Source organism: Rousettus aegyptiacus, unplaced genomic scaffold, assembly GCF_014176215.1.
Source record: "Rousettus aegyptiacus isolate mRouAeg1 unplaced genomic scaffold, mRouAeg1.p scaffold_m13_p_3, whole genome shotgun sequence".
NCBI lineage: Eukaryota > Metazoa > Chordata > Mammalia > Chiroptera > Pteropodidae > Rousettus > Rousettus aegyptiacus.
In genome coordinates, this window is record NW_023416306.1 from 18676705 (window position 1) to 18695314 (window position 18610).

Below are 18610 nucleotides of genomic sequence, written 5' to 3' on the forward strand. Positions count from 1 at the left end.
GATTTGAAGCTTGATAAGAGAAAATTAGGTTTGAGATGGCTTCTAGGTACAATATGAGCTGACCAAGAAAACACCGAAAGATTTCCCTGCAATGTTAGAGATTACCAATTTATGTCAAGTTAATAAGTACATTGAATAATTTTTCTCAAGATATATAAATCTGTTCCAGAATAGTTATAGAGAAGAGGGATGGTCGGGTTGATCTAGAAGATGGGGATATGAGTAAAAGGATGTTTGAAATGAAGGATGGAATCCAATTTAGATAAGGAAGATGAAGATAAGAGTTAGCTAATATAAAGGAAGAAAGTCAAGAGGTCAAAGAATAAGAGAAATCAAAGCGTAATAACTACTATACTTAGAAAGTTAAACATATTCGTACCATGTGACCCAACAATCCCACTCCTAGGTATTTATTTACTCATGAGAAATAAAAACATGCCTACGGTAAGACCTGTGTAGAAATATTTATGGCTGCTTTATTAATAATTGCCCCAAACTGGAAGCTACTCATATTTGTAGCAACTGGTAAACAGATCAATGATCATATATTCACACAATGGAATACTACTCAGCAACAGAAAGGAATAAACTACTACTATGTGCAACAATATAGCTGAATCTCAAAAGCAGTTTACTAAGTGAGAGAAGCCAGACACGAAAAGGTACACACTATATGGCTCTATTTATATGACATTCTAAAAAGACAGAACTACAAGGACAGAAATGAGATCAGTGGTTTCCAAGCACTTGCAGTGGAGAACTCAAGGGAACTTTTGGGGGTGATGGAAATACTCTATAGCTTGGTTATGGTGGTGGTTCCATGATTGTGTATGTCTGTCAACTTGTATGCTACATACATTTGTCAAATAGAATTGTACACTTTAAAAACTTGAATTTTATGGGGGTGGGTCCATAGTGTAGTGGTTAGCACGTCTGCTTTACATGCAGAAGGTCCTGGGTTTGCATCCCAGGTGGAGCCACGGGTCAGGCCCCTGGTGTGCTGAGTGCACTGCGGGTGCCAGGTCCCAGGTGCATGCCCGAGCATGTGGGAGGAGGCACCCGCCTTCAGAGATCCAGTTCTTAAGGGGAAATGGCAACATCCATAAGTAAGGGGTGGGAGTGGGTGGGGGGGAATTAAAGAGGGGGAAAAATTGAACTTTATTATAAGTGATTATACCTCAATAGAAACAAAAGCTTATTTGTGTAAGACCATTTACAGCAGCTTTTTTTTGGTAATAATTAAAAACTGGAAACATCTCAAGTGTCCAGCAACTAATAAAATGGATAAACAGTAAACAGTAGTGGCACAGCCAGACAATTGATTACTACTCAACCGTAAAAAGAAATGCACAACCTAGATGAAATCTCAAAGTGATAAAGGCAAATAAAAAAGGATGTAGTCTATCATAGTATAGGATTCCATTTATATAGAATTCTAGAAAATATAAACTAATCTATAATGACAGAAAACAGATCAGTGGTTGCCTAGAAGGGGAGAAGGTTTAGGGGCACAGATAGAAGAATTACAAAGGTCCATTAGGAGACTTTCGAGATTTATTATATTGATTGTGGTGATGTTTTCGTGGGTGTACGTGTATGTCAAAACTCATCTTTACTACTGTTTAAATATGTGGTTTGTTGTTTATCAATTAAACCTAGATAAAGCTTAAAAAAATGTGTAACTCATAAATAAACCTGACTTTAAAAAAATAAATAAATAAACCCGACTTTGAGAAAAGAATGAATGTATTGGAATAATTGAGCAAAAGTCAGGATGACAGTCTAGTGGGTGGGTTAAAAGAAGGGAAAGCTTAAGCAGTAGGTGGTGACCAAGTCTAGGGTGTGCCTGTGGGAGCGGGGTCACTGCAATGGAGTGAATGTGAAGGAGAACGGAGAAGAAACATTCAAGGAAATGAAAGGCCAAAGTGGAGGATGTTTCCATCAATGGATGTTGACATCCAAGATACTCCAGGATTTAAAATGGAGAGGAAGACTTAAGCTAGGTGGAACTTTGGTCTGGAAGTCCAGGAGGAGCTAGGAGGAAACTGATTCTACTACCTCACCCAGTGGAATGTGAGATGTAAGAGATTTCGCAGTTTGTACTGGAGAGGGCTGCATGGGACAATGCATAATCAGATAAGGTAGGAAGTAAGAGTGAATTCTGTGAAGCTCTTGATGATACACGGGTGTCTGTAACTACTAAACAGGTTCCAGATGGCTCAGTGGAGTTTTGGGGGGTGATTAGAAGAGGCTGGGTCAGCCTGAGAGGAATGCAGTGAAACCTGGGGTTTGTAGCACAGGAATAGAAAGATTCTAGAGATGGGGGTGTGAGGTGGGCGTGGGGGCGGATTGAGGATTTTAAGAGAGACGAAGTACTTCTTAGCCTGAGGTAAATTCAGACTGGGTTTCAGCAATTATTTTTCCTCTGTCTAATAGTATTGATAATATTGTTTGCCTACAAATCTTTCCTAGATATTGGCCCCATCCAGTTCCAAAGGTAATCTGGGTAGAGGTACAGTGTATTTATCTCTCTGGGCAGAGCTTGGAATTAAACAATTCTTTCAGCCCCTGAATATAAAAACTGGAGTCTCTTGATCCAACTAGCCATCTTTGGAGCTGGCTAGTTGCTAAACACTGGATGCCAGTCCACTCCCGAAGGCTCCATTGTCTGTGGCCCCGGTGCTATTGGGGACAAGACACAAGGGCAGGCTACGGCATGGCCAAAAGATTTTCTGTATGTGTCAACCTTACCAAGTCACAGTTGCTGTCCTTGCAGGCTTAGAAATGTTCACCTTTGCTTTGACCTCAGCTGGCTGTGTTCCCATTTGCTTTACAACTTGTCTTTGGTCTTTATTCACAATCTTTGTTCTTCTGTATCACTCCTTTTATAAGGCACTTCTATTATTTTCGAAAGTAAGTGGGTGGGAGGGGAGAGACGATAAATAATTAATGTTTGCTTAGCTCGATATATTCAAAACCCATCTTCTTATCTTTTCCCTAGTCTCCAAACCTATTCTTCTACCTTGGTTATTATGATCTCCCTTGTCCCTGAATCCCTACATCTCATCTGTCTTTGATTGCCTCTTGAATTTGAAATTCAACTCTCCATTTCTATTACTTCTCATCTGAAATGTTATAATTGTTGCCAGAATAGCCGCCTTCCCTTTGTCCTTCCTGAACATTTATAAAATGTCTGAGGACACCAATGAACTGAATATGGTATGAGAGTTTAATGCAATTGGACGCTATCAGTCTAGACAAAAGAATGAAATCACAATGGATTACTTAACTCCTATTGTCTCAAAAAAGACAGCATAGACCTTTCCCTGAGATTGAAACATTTCCTGGTACCAAATTCTAGGAAAAGCTATTCCTCGGGTAAAGGACATTAGAAAACATTATAGTCAATGTCTTTAAATGGATTTTTTTTTTTTTTGGAAAATTTTAAATGTTGCTAATGAAGCAAAATAGCTCTCTGAGCCTGAATAAAAGCCTAAGACAAAACACTACCTTTAGTGAATCAAGCTGATTTAAAGGAAATGAGGCATTGTGGCAGGTAGAAAAAAGTTGAGCAGTGCCTTGAAAATTATGAGAAGTTATTTCCAATTTAGAATTCTATCCCAGCATCCTTGGTGTTTCCTTGGAGATTAGAGACTTTTACGGATGTTCAGCTCCCAACACTCACCTCCCAGTCTACCTTTCTCAGGAAGTTCCTAGATGAGAGATCAGCAAACTATAGTTCTTAATCCAAATCTAGCCCATGGCCTGTTTTTGTAAATAAAGTTTTATTGGAATGCAGCCATGGTCCTTTATGTAGTGCCCACGACCACGCTCATGTTATAACGGCAGAGTTGAGTAGTTGTGACAGAGACTGTATGGCCCACAAAGCTGAAACTATTTACTATCTACCCCTTAACAGAAAAGGTTTGCCAATAAGGTGCATAAGGGAGCAAGAAGGAGAGATAATGATGAAAAGAGGCAGACTTTAGAAATCGAAATTAATCCTTTATTATACCCATTTTAGATGAAAATTTTGGTAAAATATACCCCCTACTTCCTTGTTTACTGACATACTAGACATAATTTTACTATTTATTGATGTCTGGATTAAAACCATGAACATCAGTTATTCAAGTGAAATAATTTCAGGGCCTAGGGGGTGGGTAGTGCTTTTCGTACTTTATAAATAACTCCAGAATGCTTTGATTTTTGAGTTGTCGTAGCTTCTTTTCATAGTTTTCCTGTTTCTCTCATTTTTAGGGTGTCTGTTAGCATTTATTTCATCCATGTACCTGCCCAGAAAAGTGTTCTCTGATATTCTGCTTCTAATCTGCTTTTGACCATGGACATAAGATTATTTACCTTATTAGAACTGTGATATATACATTTGGTGTAAATAGGGCCTACAAAAGGGAAGAGGGAATTTCTAAGAAGTAAAAGACATACGTTTTTAGTTCTTGGATTTTGTTATATCTTGTTTTGGTTTCTCAGTGGCCTCTTCTTTGTTCCCTTCACTCCCTTCCCCAATTCCGTTGTTTTTGAAAGCTGAAGTAAATTCTGGATACAAAGTATCTCGAGACCACTACTCAAAACCAAAATGTCTAATTAAATGCTATTAATTGAGTTGGAATTCTCTTCTTATAGATGACTGGTATGCTAATATGTGCTTCATCAATCTCATTTGTTTTTTTAAACATGGGCTAAAAACTTTTTATTACATATATATCCATGCCTACTCAATGCATAGCATTGTTTTACATATGGTAGCATTATATCAATGGCATCCTACTGCATGCTGCCACTACTTCTCTCTCTTGCCACCAGAGAGAGGGATGGGCCTTAGAGTATCAGCATTTGATATCAAAAGTATTTATTCTTGTATTTTATATTTGTCTTCTGCAATCTGTTGAATTTTCCAGAGAAATATATATATGTATTGCTTTACTTTGAAAAATTAATATGTGGCACTGAAAATAAGGAGAGTCCTTCACACACCGAAAGAGTCTAGTAAGAATATGAAGCTAGTGGGAACAAAACTATTAGTAGTTTAAGGGAGAAGCAATTACAAAAAAGCTATAACTATAGAAAAAGCAACTATAAGTGGTTAAAAGCACCATTGTAACCTATTAAGTACTGTATATAACGAGATGTTAAAGGCATCTTTTTTTATACCTGATAATTGCACATCTACATATAGAAATGTGACTTCATGAAGATGTTTAAAAATGTTTTACAAAAAAGTGTGTTACAGTAGCACTGTTTGCACTAGTAAAAAATTGTAGACAACCTAAATGCTCATTCTAAGGGAATGATTAATTTTTTTCATGTACTTATCATGCAGCCATTTAAAAGAATGAGATAACTTTGTACATATGGATGATACTGATTAAGAATGCACGGTGAAAAAACCAAAACAATAATTCGTGAAGATCTATGTACCCCGATCTTCATGGCGGCACAATTTACAATAGCCAAGATATGGAAGCAACTTAAATGTCAATCGACAGACAATTGAGTAAAGAAATTATTGTTCATATATACAATGGAATATTACTTAGCCATTAAAAAAAAGAAATCCTACTATTTGCAATCACATGGATGCACCTAGAGGTTATTATGCTGAGTGAAATAAGTCAGAGAAAGATAAATACCATATGATTTCACTTTATGTGGAATCTAAGGAAGAAAAAGAACTTATCAAAAATAGAGTCACAAATATAGTGGCCAATTTGGTGATGGATAGAGGGGAGGGGGGTTGGAGGCTGGGAGAATAGGGTGAAGGGTTAAAGAAGTATGAATTAGTAATTGATAGTTGGTAACAGGGTTAGGAGAGCATGGCATAGGGAATGCAAGTAGCATTAATATGGTGGCAGGTGGAGGGCCAGGGGAGGGAGGGAGCAATTAGGGAGATTGTTTTATAAACTATATAAATGTCTAAGCAATGTACTGTATACTTGAAACTAATTAAAAAAAAATGCACGCTGGATCCACAGTGAGTGGGTTCAAATCCCCACTCCACCACTTTCCAGTTTGTGGTACTTTAGATATGTTCCTCAACAATCCTGTCATAAAAATCCCTACTTCATAAGATTGTTGTGAGGATTAATTGAATTCATTCATGTACAACACTAAACAGTGTTTGGTACATTAGTATTAGCTATTATCATCATTCTGAAATGGAAAGACACCCATGATATATCGTTTGGTGAAAACGTAAGGTTATACAATCATGTGTAATATGATTCCATTTATTTTGTCAAAACAAACAAAAATCTGTGTACAAACATATCTTATTTGCACACAGGTAGACTCTGGAATTTCTATATAGGAGGAAATTATGAGTTGCTAACGTTTTGTCTGGAAGTTAAAATTGCCTACAAAACTTTTTAAAATTTAGATTCTATATGTTTTTGGAATAGTTTTAGAAGGATCTAGTTGAGGTTAGGGAAGTCAAAATCTCCTCAAACCAGCCCTTCCTTGCAGACACTTAATACATTCATAGAAAATCATCGGAAAGGTTGTATGAACCACTGTTTACAGATTATTTCTAGGGATAAGGGGAGAGTAGGCAGGGAGGTGGGGGACAACCTTTACTTTATACACTTTTGTATTGTATTCTTTGAAACAGTTCATTGTGCATCGATTTTGTGTCAACATCGAACCAAAAAGCAAAAATGTCCTCAAAAAAGGGATTGGTCAATATACTATGAAGTCATTAACAAAAAAAAAGTGTGGTTGTGTAGAGCTTATTGAATCAACATGGAAGAATGTTTATAAGGGAAAAACAATGATGCCAACTTTACAGTGATTGTGAATTCGCTCCCCATCTTAGTCGTATTTGGGGCTGCACAAGTGTGCTGAGAAAAGGCTTTGGAGGATGCGCACTGAACTGTATCCGTTAACTGGAGTTTTTTTCTGGTGAGTGGGGTGGGGTTGGGGGAAGGTCTTTCACTTTTAATATTACGATATTCCGAATCATCTGAATTATTTATAAAGATCATGTATAATTCTATAAAATGAAATAAGGATGTTTTTAATGTTGTGTAATTATCTTGTATTTGTCTACGCTACATCTGGAATGGCATTCAGTTTTCGAGATATTAACTAGATATTTACGGATTTCCACTTTTAGGAATAAATGCAATTTTAATACTAAAGGATATTTATTTCCTTATAAAAAATGTATCTGATCTTGTACCTAATTTTGTTATGACAATATCATCACTTAAAGCACAATTCTGAAACCCCTTAATTTGAATTTCGTTTTACAAGCGTTTTTCACATACATGACCTCACTGACAAACTCAAGGAATAAAGTGAAAATAGATAGTCAAAGTAAATCATTCGGGCTACCAAAAGGAACCTAGGTATTGGAATCAAAACATTAACAGGTCGTAAGAGCATATGTACTTGAACGGAAGCTTTACAAATCTAGGTTCATTTAACTCTTAGTAGAGCTTAGTGATATCCCTTCATTCGGTAATCCTAATTTCTAAGAGAAACAGAAACCTACACTTCATCACCGCCTTAAAAAAAAGGAGCCCTGGGAGCCTAGTCCAGGGCAGCTCGCAGGGCCCGGGCTCGCCCGGGACTGAGTCAGCGCCGGGGCCGAGAAGTTCGGCGGGAGGCGCAGGGCGGGGCTTCCTCCCTTCCACTCTGAACCCAGCTCTACTTTTCCGAGTCCACGTCTCTTCCTTTGGACAGGCGTGTTTCTTCAGGTCGAGACCAGCCAATGTGACAGCCACAGACCTTTCAAAAAAGAGTTTCGGCCCCACTTCGAGGATCTCCCCGGGCCGGGGCAGCCCGGGCCAGCTCGGTCGAGCCCCTCGCGGACTGCAGCGCGCGGTTCCTCGGGGCCGAGCCCGCCGAACGCCTCGCTTCTCGGCGGCCACCGCGCGGCGCCGAGCGCAGCATCCCGGAATGGAGACCGGCTCGGACTCAGGTCAGAGGCCCGCACGTCCGCCCCGCGCTGGGGCCGCTGCAGGCTGCGCCGGCGCGGCTAGGCCAGGCCGCCCGTGCAGGCCGCCGCGTGCCGGGTCCGCGCGGGGAGCGCTCGCGGGCCGGCTCCTGCGCGCAGGGCGGGCGGCGGCAGGTGGGCAGGACGAGCCGCGAGCGAGCGAGGGCGGGCGGGCGCGCGAGGGGCCCGGCGGGGGGGCCGCTGGGAGGATGGCTCAGCTCTTTCTAAATATAAAACCGGCGTGAGTTGGGCGAGCGCGGCACGGAGCCGCAGAGCCGCCGCGCGGGCCGGGCGCACCCGGACTCAGCCGACAGACGGCGGCGGCTCCGCAGACGCGCGAGCCTGCGGGAGCGCCCAAGTCGCGACCTCGCGGGGAACGGCGAGAGCGACGCGTGCAACGACGAGGACGCAGGCGGCGGCAGTGGTGGCAAACGGGCTTCGTGGGCGCAGCGCGGCCCGAGCCGAGCGACCCGAGGCAGCTCCGGGCCCCTGCCGCACCGCGAGCAGCGAGCCCCCCGCGCCGCCCGTCCGCGCCCTCCCCCTCCGGCCCCTCCCTCCCTCCCCGGCGCAACATGGCTGCGGCCGCCGCCTCCGCCTCCCAGGACGAGCTGAGTAAGTGCCACGGCGAGCCTGTGGCCGCGAGCTGAAGCCGGTGCTGCGAGGGGTTGGCCGGGCCGGAGGGCTGGGGCGCGCTGCCGCCCGCCGGGCGCCGGGCCGGGTGGGCGGGCGGCGGCCTCGGCGTGCTGGGGGCTGGGGCGCTGGGGCCTGGCGGGCGGGCGGGGCGCCGGACGCCGCTGCCGCCGGCGTTTGTAGGCCTCAGGTTTGCACCGTCACGTTGCGAAATTGAAACCGGAGCCCCGGGCGGAGCCACCTCTGCCAGCGATCCGCTGGGTTCAAGGGTAGGGGGAGCCCAGCCCCCTGCCCGCGGTGCCTGGGCTGGAGGACCGGCTCGAGCCCTGGGGTGGCGGGCTATGCCTGCCTTTCCCTTCTGACTCCGCTATGGCTCCGGGTCCCATCTGTTGGGCTTGTTCTAGAAATGGAGCTTTCGGGGAGGAGGGGAAGGTGCCTTTCTGTGACACCACAGAAATCAGCGCAAAGGTCAAGAATAGGCGGTGACCCTCAGGTGGAGCAGGAAGGACGCGAGGGCAGAGAGGGTCGCGGAGCTAGCCGCAGGAGAAACCACGGGGTGACAGTGCTTTCAGAAAGGAGAGCCAGTGCACGCTCGACCTTAAACGTTGCAATTTTCCAGGGGACGACGATCCACGTTCGGGGAGAGCGGTGGTCACCCTGAATCTTAGACCGCCCCGCCCGCAACCCGGGTTCGCCTCGATGCTTTGTGGGAAGTGTAGTCCCAGAGCGTCGCAGGCCCACGCTGGGGTCATAAAAACTGAATTTTCCTAGGACGTGTAAGACAATTTCTGATTGCATTTGGGGTGGCTAGAAGAAATGTTTTAGGTTGAGTGTTTTGTTTTGGTTGTTTCATCAATGCCACCCTTATGACAAAAACAAGGGAGGTGTTTATTTAGGGGTTATATGAGTTTTAAATGGCATGAAGCATGAGTGAGATGTCCCAAGCTTTGTGGTTTCTGTTGTTACAGCCCCTTTTGAATTTTACATATGAGAGTAGTTATAAACATAATTTAAGTTTCTTTGGTGCTTGGCAGTTTAAAGGTACTTTAATGTTCATGATCTCACTTTTGCCCCCATAACCTTATGAGGCAGGTAGGAATTATCCTTGTTTTAAAGAGGAGGCAGGTGTAGAGAGATTAGATTACCTGCTGTTTTAACACAAAACTGGTATAGCAGGAATAATGTTTGCTCATTTTTAAGTTGAAATAAACAATGATGGGACCCTGGGCAGGATGGAGAGTCTGAGTTGACAAGGTCTCATGGTGTGTTTGGAGATAGGCTTGGATAGATAGCCACGGAGGTAATTGCTTTTCTGTCATTTTGAAGCTGGAGCACCACTAGGCCTTTGTGGAAATCAGTGCCCTGATTTTTTTTCCTTTTATTTTTTGTTATTGTGGTAAAATACATTAATGTAAAATTTACCATTGTAATAAATTTTAACATACAGTTCAGAGTAGTGAATACATTCATATTCTTGTGCAACGATCACCACCATTCATCTCCAGAACACTTCATCTTGCAAAACTGAAATTATACCTGCGAAACCCTAACATTCCTCCCTCCTCCCTGCCCCTGGCAATCACCATTCTACTTTTTGTCTACCCTGTGTTTCTCATTTAAGTGGAATCATATAGGATTTGTCTTTTTGTGACTGGCTTCTTTCACTTAGTATACTGTCCTCAAGATTCATTCATGTTGTAGCATGTGAGAGAGTTTTCTTCCCTTTTAGGGTTGAATAATATTCCATTGTATGTATATATCACATTTTCACATCCAATTCATCTGTCCATGGATACTTGAGTTGCTTATTTTAGCTGTCATGAATGACAGCTATGAACATAGGTGTACAAATAGCTCTTTAGATTCTGCTTCCAATTCTTTTGGATATATATCCAAAAGTGGGATTGTTGGATCATATGGTAATTCTGTTTTTAATTTTTTGAGGAATTGCCATTCTGTTTTCCATAGTTGCTGTGCCATGTTATGTTCCCACAAACAGTACACAAGGGTTCGAGTTTTTCCATTTCTGCACCAACATGTTATTTTCCATATTTTTGATAGTACTCACCCCAGTATGAGGTGGTCTGACGTTAAAAATTTTAATACTGCATGATATCTGAGTTCTTGTTGTACCACTAAATATGTTAAAATCTGAACTACCAGTTAGAACGGTGAAAAAAACTAGAGGAAGAATTGGATATCATTTCAAAGTGGCTGTCATATTTGTATACATACGTATGCTCCTGTGTATTAGCTACCTCTTAAAATGCTGGTACTACTTCTTGTTATAGAATTTCCTGGCTTTATCATATACTGGAAAAGTTAGGAACAAATAGTTTCAATCCCTGCTTTTCCTTTGTTTTGTTTGGTCAGATTATCAATCATCCATCACAGGTATCTGTTGACTTGGTTTCTGTATTTCTTTAGGAAAGATTAAATACTTGGCAGTTGGAACATTAGAATGATTTAACTTGAAATCTCACACATATATACTGGCTAAGATGTTTCAGATAAACTACTTTGAGTTTCAGAATGTTTGTAATAAAAAGATAAATAGCTGGCAAAAAGGTGCTTTTTAAAATTCTCCCTTAAAAAAGTTAGGTATCTGAATATTTGCCAGTTATTATTTATGATTAGTAGATGATAATAAAAAGCAAACCATTAGATGCCAGCATTTTTTTCTCTAACATTTTATTGTAAAAAAATCTTTGAGAACACAGAACAGTTAAAAATGAGCATTCATGTATCCACTACTTAGATTCTACATTTGTTATTTTACTAGTTTTGTCAGATATTTGTCTCTCTGTCTTTCAATCCATGTTTTAAAATTTTATTTTAATTATTTTTTTATTAAAAAAAAGATTGTGACATAATGCACATAACAAAACTTATCATTTTAACCATTTTAAGTGTACAGTTCAGTGGATGTACTCAGTCCATTTTTTGGATGCATTTCAAAGTAAATTGGGGACATCGGTATACTTATCCCTAAATATTTCAGCACTATCATTGTTTTAAGTGCTTTGTATATATTTTATTTCTCAAAATAATTCTCAGAGGTAGGTAAAATTATTGTTGTTTTCTGGATTGGGAAACAGGCTTTTTAGTTTCACAAGGTCCTACAACTAGTAGGTGGTGGATTTGAAGTTGGATCATACGTGTCTCAGACTCCAGCATGCACCAGTAACCAGCCTTTAGGCTAGATTACCTGTGTACCATAGTGTTCATGCTGATGAAGAAGATCGAATCAGATGTTTTACCAGATTCTGTGCCAAATGTTACTTTAATCCAACTATTTGACTGCTATTTAATATTGCTGTGGAGTACAAAAGAAACACCAATGAATTATAATTCTTTTTTTGAGAAGAAAGAGGAAGAATACATGTCAGGACCAAAATGAAGGATTATATAATAAAGATAATGCTAAAGTAATATCTGTGGTTCTCAGATCTATTATTTAGAGATGTATAGCTGGTAACAATTTCCATAGATTTCAGATCAGCATTTTTTATCTTTACAGTTGAAGTGACGTACATCATAAATTTAAATCTATAGTTGCTTTCAATTGTTTGTCACCACACTTCGCGGGAGCTCCTGAGAAGCAGTATTGGCTGTTAGGATTATATTTCATTTTATTTTGTTTTGTTATGTTACTTGATTTTATTTTATGTGCTTTTATTTTGTTATTTTTTGGAGTAGTATCATTGATGTATGAGAGTAGATAAAAGGTAAGCAAGATACTGTTGAGTTGGGATTTGTTGAATTTATTTTCGAATTTATTTTCACAGGTATCATGTAATGGTTACTTGGAGTCAGGTGATTGTAATAGAATAATAGTAATGCTAATGTTAGTTGAAGACCTAACCATGTGTTCTAATCATGTTGTATATATTAACTAATTGAGTCCTTGTAGCAGTTTTCCCCGTGAATTTGGTACTGTCGTCTCAGTGGTGGAGCCTCCCTCATATTGCAGAGTTAGTTAGGGCTTGAACTCAAATTCTCTGATTCCAAAGTTTGTTAATTCTGCTCTACCACTGTATTTACTCTTTGCAAAAGGGAAAATATATAGTTTATAGCAAGATCAACATGACTTTTTTTTCCCCCCATGACTTGCTAGCTTCTAGAAGAAATCTCATGCAGTGTATAAAATTTGGCAATATTCTGATGGGAACATACTAGATTTTGGGGTAAGATGCCAAAATAAAGAACAATTAGTTTTGACGGTTAAAGGCAGTTCTGAAATCTAGTCTGTACATTACTTAAGGTCATGGTCTGTAATTTTATTTCTTTATATTTAGGGTGATATAATTGTTTGGAATGAAATGAAATTCAATGCAGGGTATGTGGGCTAGTTTTTCTTCTAATATTATTATCCTCTGCCAGTTCGTGGAAAAGTTGACATTGTAGTTAGAGTTTAGCAGTGGTTAGAGAGATTTCTGATAGAGGAAAGAAAGCGTTTGGGACTTTTCACTTGGTCAGCTATTCAGTGGTTTCATATTCTGGGTTTTATGATTATAAGGCATCCTTAATAGCTCATCTTCATTGGGATAAAGACAACTCATGAAGACGTAAGAGCCTGTAATCTTAAAGCACACTGGCACTATACAATTTGACCATTTGATATAGCCATGGGAAACTAGAGTTCCAAAAGTTGGCCAGATAATCAGCATGTCAAATACCTCCTGAGAAAGTCTCTGCTGTGCCAGGAATCCTACTGGCTCTTTTAGAGGATGACACATGGATAGCTGTGTGTATAGCTATATAGGTGAATATGGTTCTGTGGACATACAGAAATAGCCCCAGAGAAATGGTTGCTTTAATGACAGCCATTCATGCAACTGAGCTGATTTTTGTCTATGTCGTTTAAATTTTGGTTACTTAACCAAGTAGTAAGTTTAAAATAGAAAATAACAGTATTTCTATTTTTTAAAATCAACATATAATTTTTTATTTCATCCCATTCTGTTTTGAATTATGCTTTCATTAAACTAATATTTAATAAAGGCCAATGTCTGTGAGAATAGTTGGCACTAGGGCATTCGACCTTGTTCAGAAGATAGATGTTAAGATTGTAGGCACTGCCAGTGTGCTCATGGTCTGATCCAAGTTGCTCATCTCTGGTTTCAGGTCTCATCAGTCTCAGAGGCCTTGATACTTGCCATCTTCTATGGCTTGTTCTTTCCTTCCCTCACATTTGTCAATTTAGTAAGTAGACTTTAAAAATTGAGTAACTAATTTGTGGTCCTTTCCTCACAGGGCTGAGAATTCAATGTAGAGACAGATATAATATAAAGTAACTAATATAAAACATGATATGAAAAATATCTAATACAGTTCCTTGGAAATGTCAAAAGGTGAGGATAGCATTCATTTCAGGCTAGGGAAACACGAGCTTGAGCTAAGACAGAATATATTGTCTATTTTCAGAGGAAGTTTGAGTCAGTCTGTTGTGCTGGGATGAGAGTGCTGTGGCTGTGTAAAGTACTTGAGAAGGAGATGAAGTTTGGAGTTTGAGACTTGGTCCCTTCTGCCTTTTATGATTTGGGATCTTGTCACATTACCTTATCTTTGTAAGTTTCAGGTTTTTTTTTAAAATCATAAAATTGGAATAATAAATGCTCATAGTGTTAGAATTAATGTATGTGAACATGCACTATATAAACAAGCTGTATATAAGTTATTATTATTTTTAGGGGGGGCAGTAGATGAAGCTGGAAAGATAAATTGGGACCAGCTTGTATACGAATGCCAACACAACTAGTTTGGATTTTGTTCTGTAGACAGCAGAGAACCATCAAAGGCTTTTTAAGCAGGATTGTAACATGAGTAGATCAGTTTTATAAGGATGACAGGTGGCAGTGGTGTAACATTGATTACAAGGAGAGCAGCAAGACTAATTACAAGGTATCACAGTGGCCAGGCAAAAGAAGTTTAGGGTCAGAATTGAGAGAGAGGAAGTGTTTTTTAGCAAAGAGCTAATATAATTTAGAATCCCCAAAATAGGCAGAAATTATTGGCCAAGTAGATGAGGGCTATGAAAAAGGGAGAAGTTAGAAATGATTCCAAGAATCCACCAGAGAGTTTAGGGGGATGACAAGTGTAGCCTTTAGACAGGTATAGGAAGATGGAAGAGGAAAAAAAGGGAACAAGTTTGAATTATTGAGGCACATATGTTTAATAGTGTAGGGAGACTGGTTTGAATAGTGGCTAAAACCTCTGACACTGAAGTCAGATCTGGTTTTGAATGGTGGCTCTACCACCTTTTAGTTAATGTTCCGAACAAGGGGCCTAATTTGTGGGCCTTGGTTTTCTCATCTGTAAAATGGATAATAACAAACCTATTTTACAGGGTTATTATAAGAATGGGAAGAGATAATGCATGTTAAGAACGTGGCATAGTGCTTGGCAGGTGCATTGCAGGCGTGTGAGAGCTTTGGTTGTGAAGCGTAGGAGAATGTGAAGATGATGCTAGAGTCATGGGAATGGACAGTGTCCAGAGGACAGCTCTGGGGACTATGCATATGTTAGGGTGAGAAGAAGACAAAAAAGAACCGAGAAAAGGGATCAGGAGTGCTGAGTCCCAGGGTTATGATTGTTAACTATGTACATTTTCAGTTGTAATGTGCTAATACCATGTGTGCTTACCTAATACTCTTGCAAAACTTGTATAATTCAGATACTTTCTTTCAATTTTAATGTAAGGTTTTATTTATGTATGAAAGATACATATGTATGTATATGATAAAATATGTTATATTCATATCATTTTTTAAATTTTCAGTGAATAATTATCAGCGTATTTTTCTAAGTATCAGCATATTACTTCTACACAATAAACTTTGTGAATATATTCCTTAGCCTTTCTGCAATTTGGTAATCACTATAATTTCCCTCTTCATTCTGAATTTGCAAAGTGGGGCATCAAATTAGGAGATCTTAGCACAGAAATGAAAAGTGCTTTTTTGAAAAAAATGGTAGCTATGAGTGTAAATCTTTTAATTGTTTTTTTTCCCCTGGTGTTCTAAATAATAGATTCTTTATACAATTGCATATGTACGAGTGGATGAACATACCATTGGTGATCCAGAGGATTTTTGTCAAGACTGGATAAACCATGTATCACATTGATTGTAGAGGTTAGTAGATTTAGTTCCTTAGGATGTGTGCATTTTTTTGTAGTAGCATTTAAAATGCCTAGGTTATCAAGCAACACTTTCCCCTTGGGATCTCAATGGGTTTTTCTCCATTTCTAGCTATCCTGAGAGCATCAGCAAACTTCATGTTAGTTTGGATAGGCTCGAAGCCTCTATTCTCTTGTCAACACATAAACATAAATTTAAAAAAATTAGCAAGAGAGAAAAAGATAAAACTTGAAGATGTTACTTAGCAGTGTGCACAAAGAAAAGACTATGTTAACTTACAAGTAACATTGTCTGCCACTACCATGAAGAATGTTTTTACATGCTTCAGGAATGTCATCATGGAGATAATTGTTTTATTTTTGATGAGAGAGAGAGTATTGTGAGAGACATCATCCTGGTAATTGGATAGTCCTAATTCTGCCATTTTGACATGCGCTGTGATGAAAAAGCCACTTAATTTAACTTCATTTTGAGGTCAAACAAGAGTATGGTGTCACTTTCATTCTTGGATGACATTGGATGGTCCTTTGACCGAAACTGTAAATTCAGATTGTAATTCTCAGATATCACGAGCTCAATATCCAGTGAGTACCTGGGATTTTGTAGCTTTGATCCAAAATGCATTTTGTTGCTATCTTCTAATTTAACTATTGGGACTCCTTCCCCCCATTGCATTCTGTTTTTGAATATGTATATTGCCGATGATGGTGTATGATGCCTTAATTTATTTAGGTGGAATTTTGAGGGATGGAATGAATAGAATATTATATAGACCAAAGTTCAACTTCAGAACAACTTTTGCTATTTTACATACCTTCATTCTACCATAGAGAAATGGAAAATTGGGAGGAATTGTTTAGAATTGTTTAGAAATGAGGACATTGTTTATTTGCTCTTAGATTCTTTCTTTTTTAGAGCATTTGGGCCTGTGATAGATGTGTTCATGGCATTATGGTGTACTGAAGGCAAGTAGGTCGAACCACAAATGCCAGATTTAAATAGTGACTTAAATAAAGAACATTCTAGAGTTTATACATCAGAATGAGCATTGTCTTAGGTAAGTAGCTGTTTTGGGTGGATCCTAACTATTTTACACTTGACTGTTATGCAGTCCGACCTCTCACATAGTATGTATATATTATCTCCTCTAGACTGGCTTTCATAACCTAATCGTTTTGCTCATCAGTTTAGTAACTTTGATTTCTAACTGGATATCTGGCAGCTGCTGTCTCTCGGGGAAAGGGCCTCCTTGGGAGGTGGCAGTGTTTGTGGACATCAGCGCATCTGGAGTCTGGCATTTATTAAATCTAGGGCACAGATGAGGTTTGCTGTCTTCTCACTTGGCCTGGCTCTGCCAAGCTAACCCTGTGACTTCTTCCCTCCCTCCCTCTGCGTGCGTGCGTGCGTGCGTGCGTGCGTGCGTGTGTGTGTGTGTGTGTGTGTTGGGGGGAGGGAGTGTGTGAGCAGGGAGGAGTAGCCTTGCTATGGGCTATGCTGGGTTGGTTGGTCGGGAGCTTAAAGTAGTCTGACATCATATGCAGATGGCTAGGACTTCTAAAGTGGCAGGAGAAAAAAGATGCCCCTTCCCTGCTCAGAGTCTAGTCATTAGTGCATCCTGATGCAGGGATTTCTGTATTGGAGTGTCTGCCTGGGCTCTGGAGATAAGACCAGTGGGCCAGGGGACAAGGAAAATGGCCTTTCCGTTTGCCATACTTCTGGGTGGAAGGGGTACCAGGAAGGACTGCATTAGTAGGAACCTCTTGCTTAGGATCTCATTGCCTGCGAAGGTGCTTATTTGCCACTACCTTGGGCTGCCCTGGCTGGAAGGTGGCAACTCCTGTAGGAACCATAATGGGTAGTCTTTTTTTGGGGAATGGATCCGCTCCCCACCTCTGACTTATTGTATTTGTGTTTAATGCTGGACTTCCTTTTAAGTCCATTTGCATTTAAGGAGGTCTTTTTAAAAAGGTGGGGAAGGGGGCAAGCCTGCATTTAAAAACTAAGGAATAGAGATCACAATTCTAAGCATTAATTCCTAAAGAAGTATCTCGCTGGCTTCATTTGGATTTTGCTAAATATTAGAGTGGTGTTTAGTGACTTAAATTGGTATGTAGGAATCAATAGATGATGCGGACTTTTAACTACCAGTTAGTTCCTGGTTAGATTTATAATTCACAGGATTGATCTACCAGAAAGGATTGAGTATGACATGCAAAATCTAGATGCCAGCTAGAGCTTCCTTATTCTTTATAGTTTCAGCCTCAAACTACTAATTGCAAAGATTGTCAAAGTTCAGAGGTATTCATCCTCCCCTGTATCACAGCCAATTTTTGTGAATTTTCTATAAGTTAGGTTACTTATGCTTTTCTTAGCCTCTGGGCTCTTATTTTTGCATCTGGTGTTTTGGTTTCACCCGGGTCAGGCAGGACATGAAACATACCTGTTTCACTGGTGTGCACACACACAGTTCCCTTTCTCCAGGCATTTCAGGAATTCAGTTCACTTTTGAAGATGTGGTAAGTTATTGGAAACGCCTTGCCCTAGGCCCTTGATTTTCCTCCCTTTTGCTGGTCTGTCTTCCCTCTTTTTCTTTTCTCCTCTCCTCTCTGCAATAACTACTGCACCCCTCCTGATTTGGAACAGAACAGTTCTGCCGCACTATCAGACCTTCTGGAATTTCTCTCCTCCCCTTCTTCTCTTTTTTTTCTAAAAAGATCCTAAGTATTTGTTATGGTATTAAAAAACACAATACCTTTCCAGGAAATTCTGATGTCAGGTATTTGCCACCAATTCCCTTCACCTTTCTCTTGCTATAGATGTTGTCTGTATAAACTTCTAAATGGCTTTTCTAATGCAGAAGAAGTAATATTTCATATAGTCA

General features: G+C 40.1%; 1 protein-coding gene across 4 annotated transcripts in view; it reads left to right on the top strand.

The window, feature by feature from the left end:
* Positions 1 to 7636: 7636 nt before the first annotated feature.
* Positions 7637 to 18610, top strand: part of ECPAS (Ecm29 proteasome adaptor and scaffold) — an 87780-nt gene continuing 76806 nt past the window's right edge. Inside the window, exons 1-2 of one of the 4 annotated variants that reach the window (XM_016129999.2) lie at positions 7637 to 7942; positions 15620 to 15723. In XM_016129999.2, the coding sequence (XP_015985485.2) occupies positions 15702 to 15723 (22 nt within the window). In that variant the 5' untranslated portion in view covers positions 7637 to 7942; positions 15620 to 15701. Of the gene's footprint in view, positions 7943 to 8514; positions 8570 to 15619; positions 15724 to 18610 lie in introns of those variants that run through there. The other 3 variants (XM_016129998.2, XM_016130001.2, XM_016129997.2) reach the window with 3 other exon arrangements.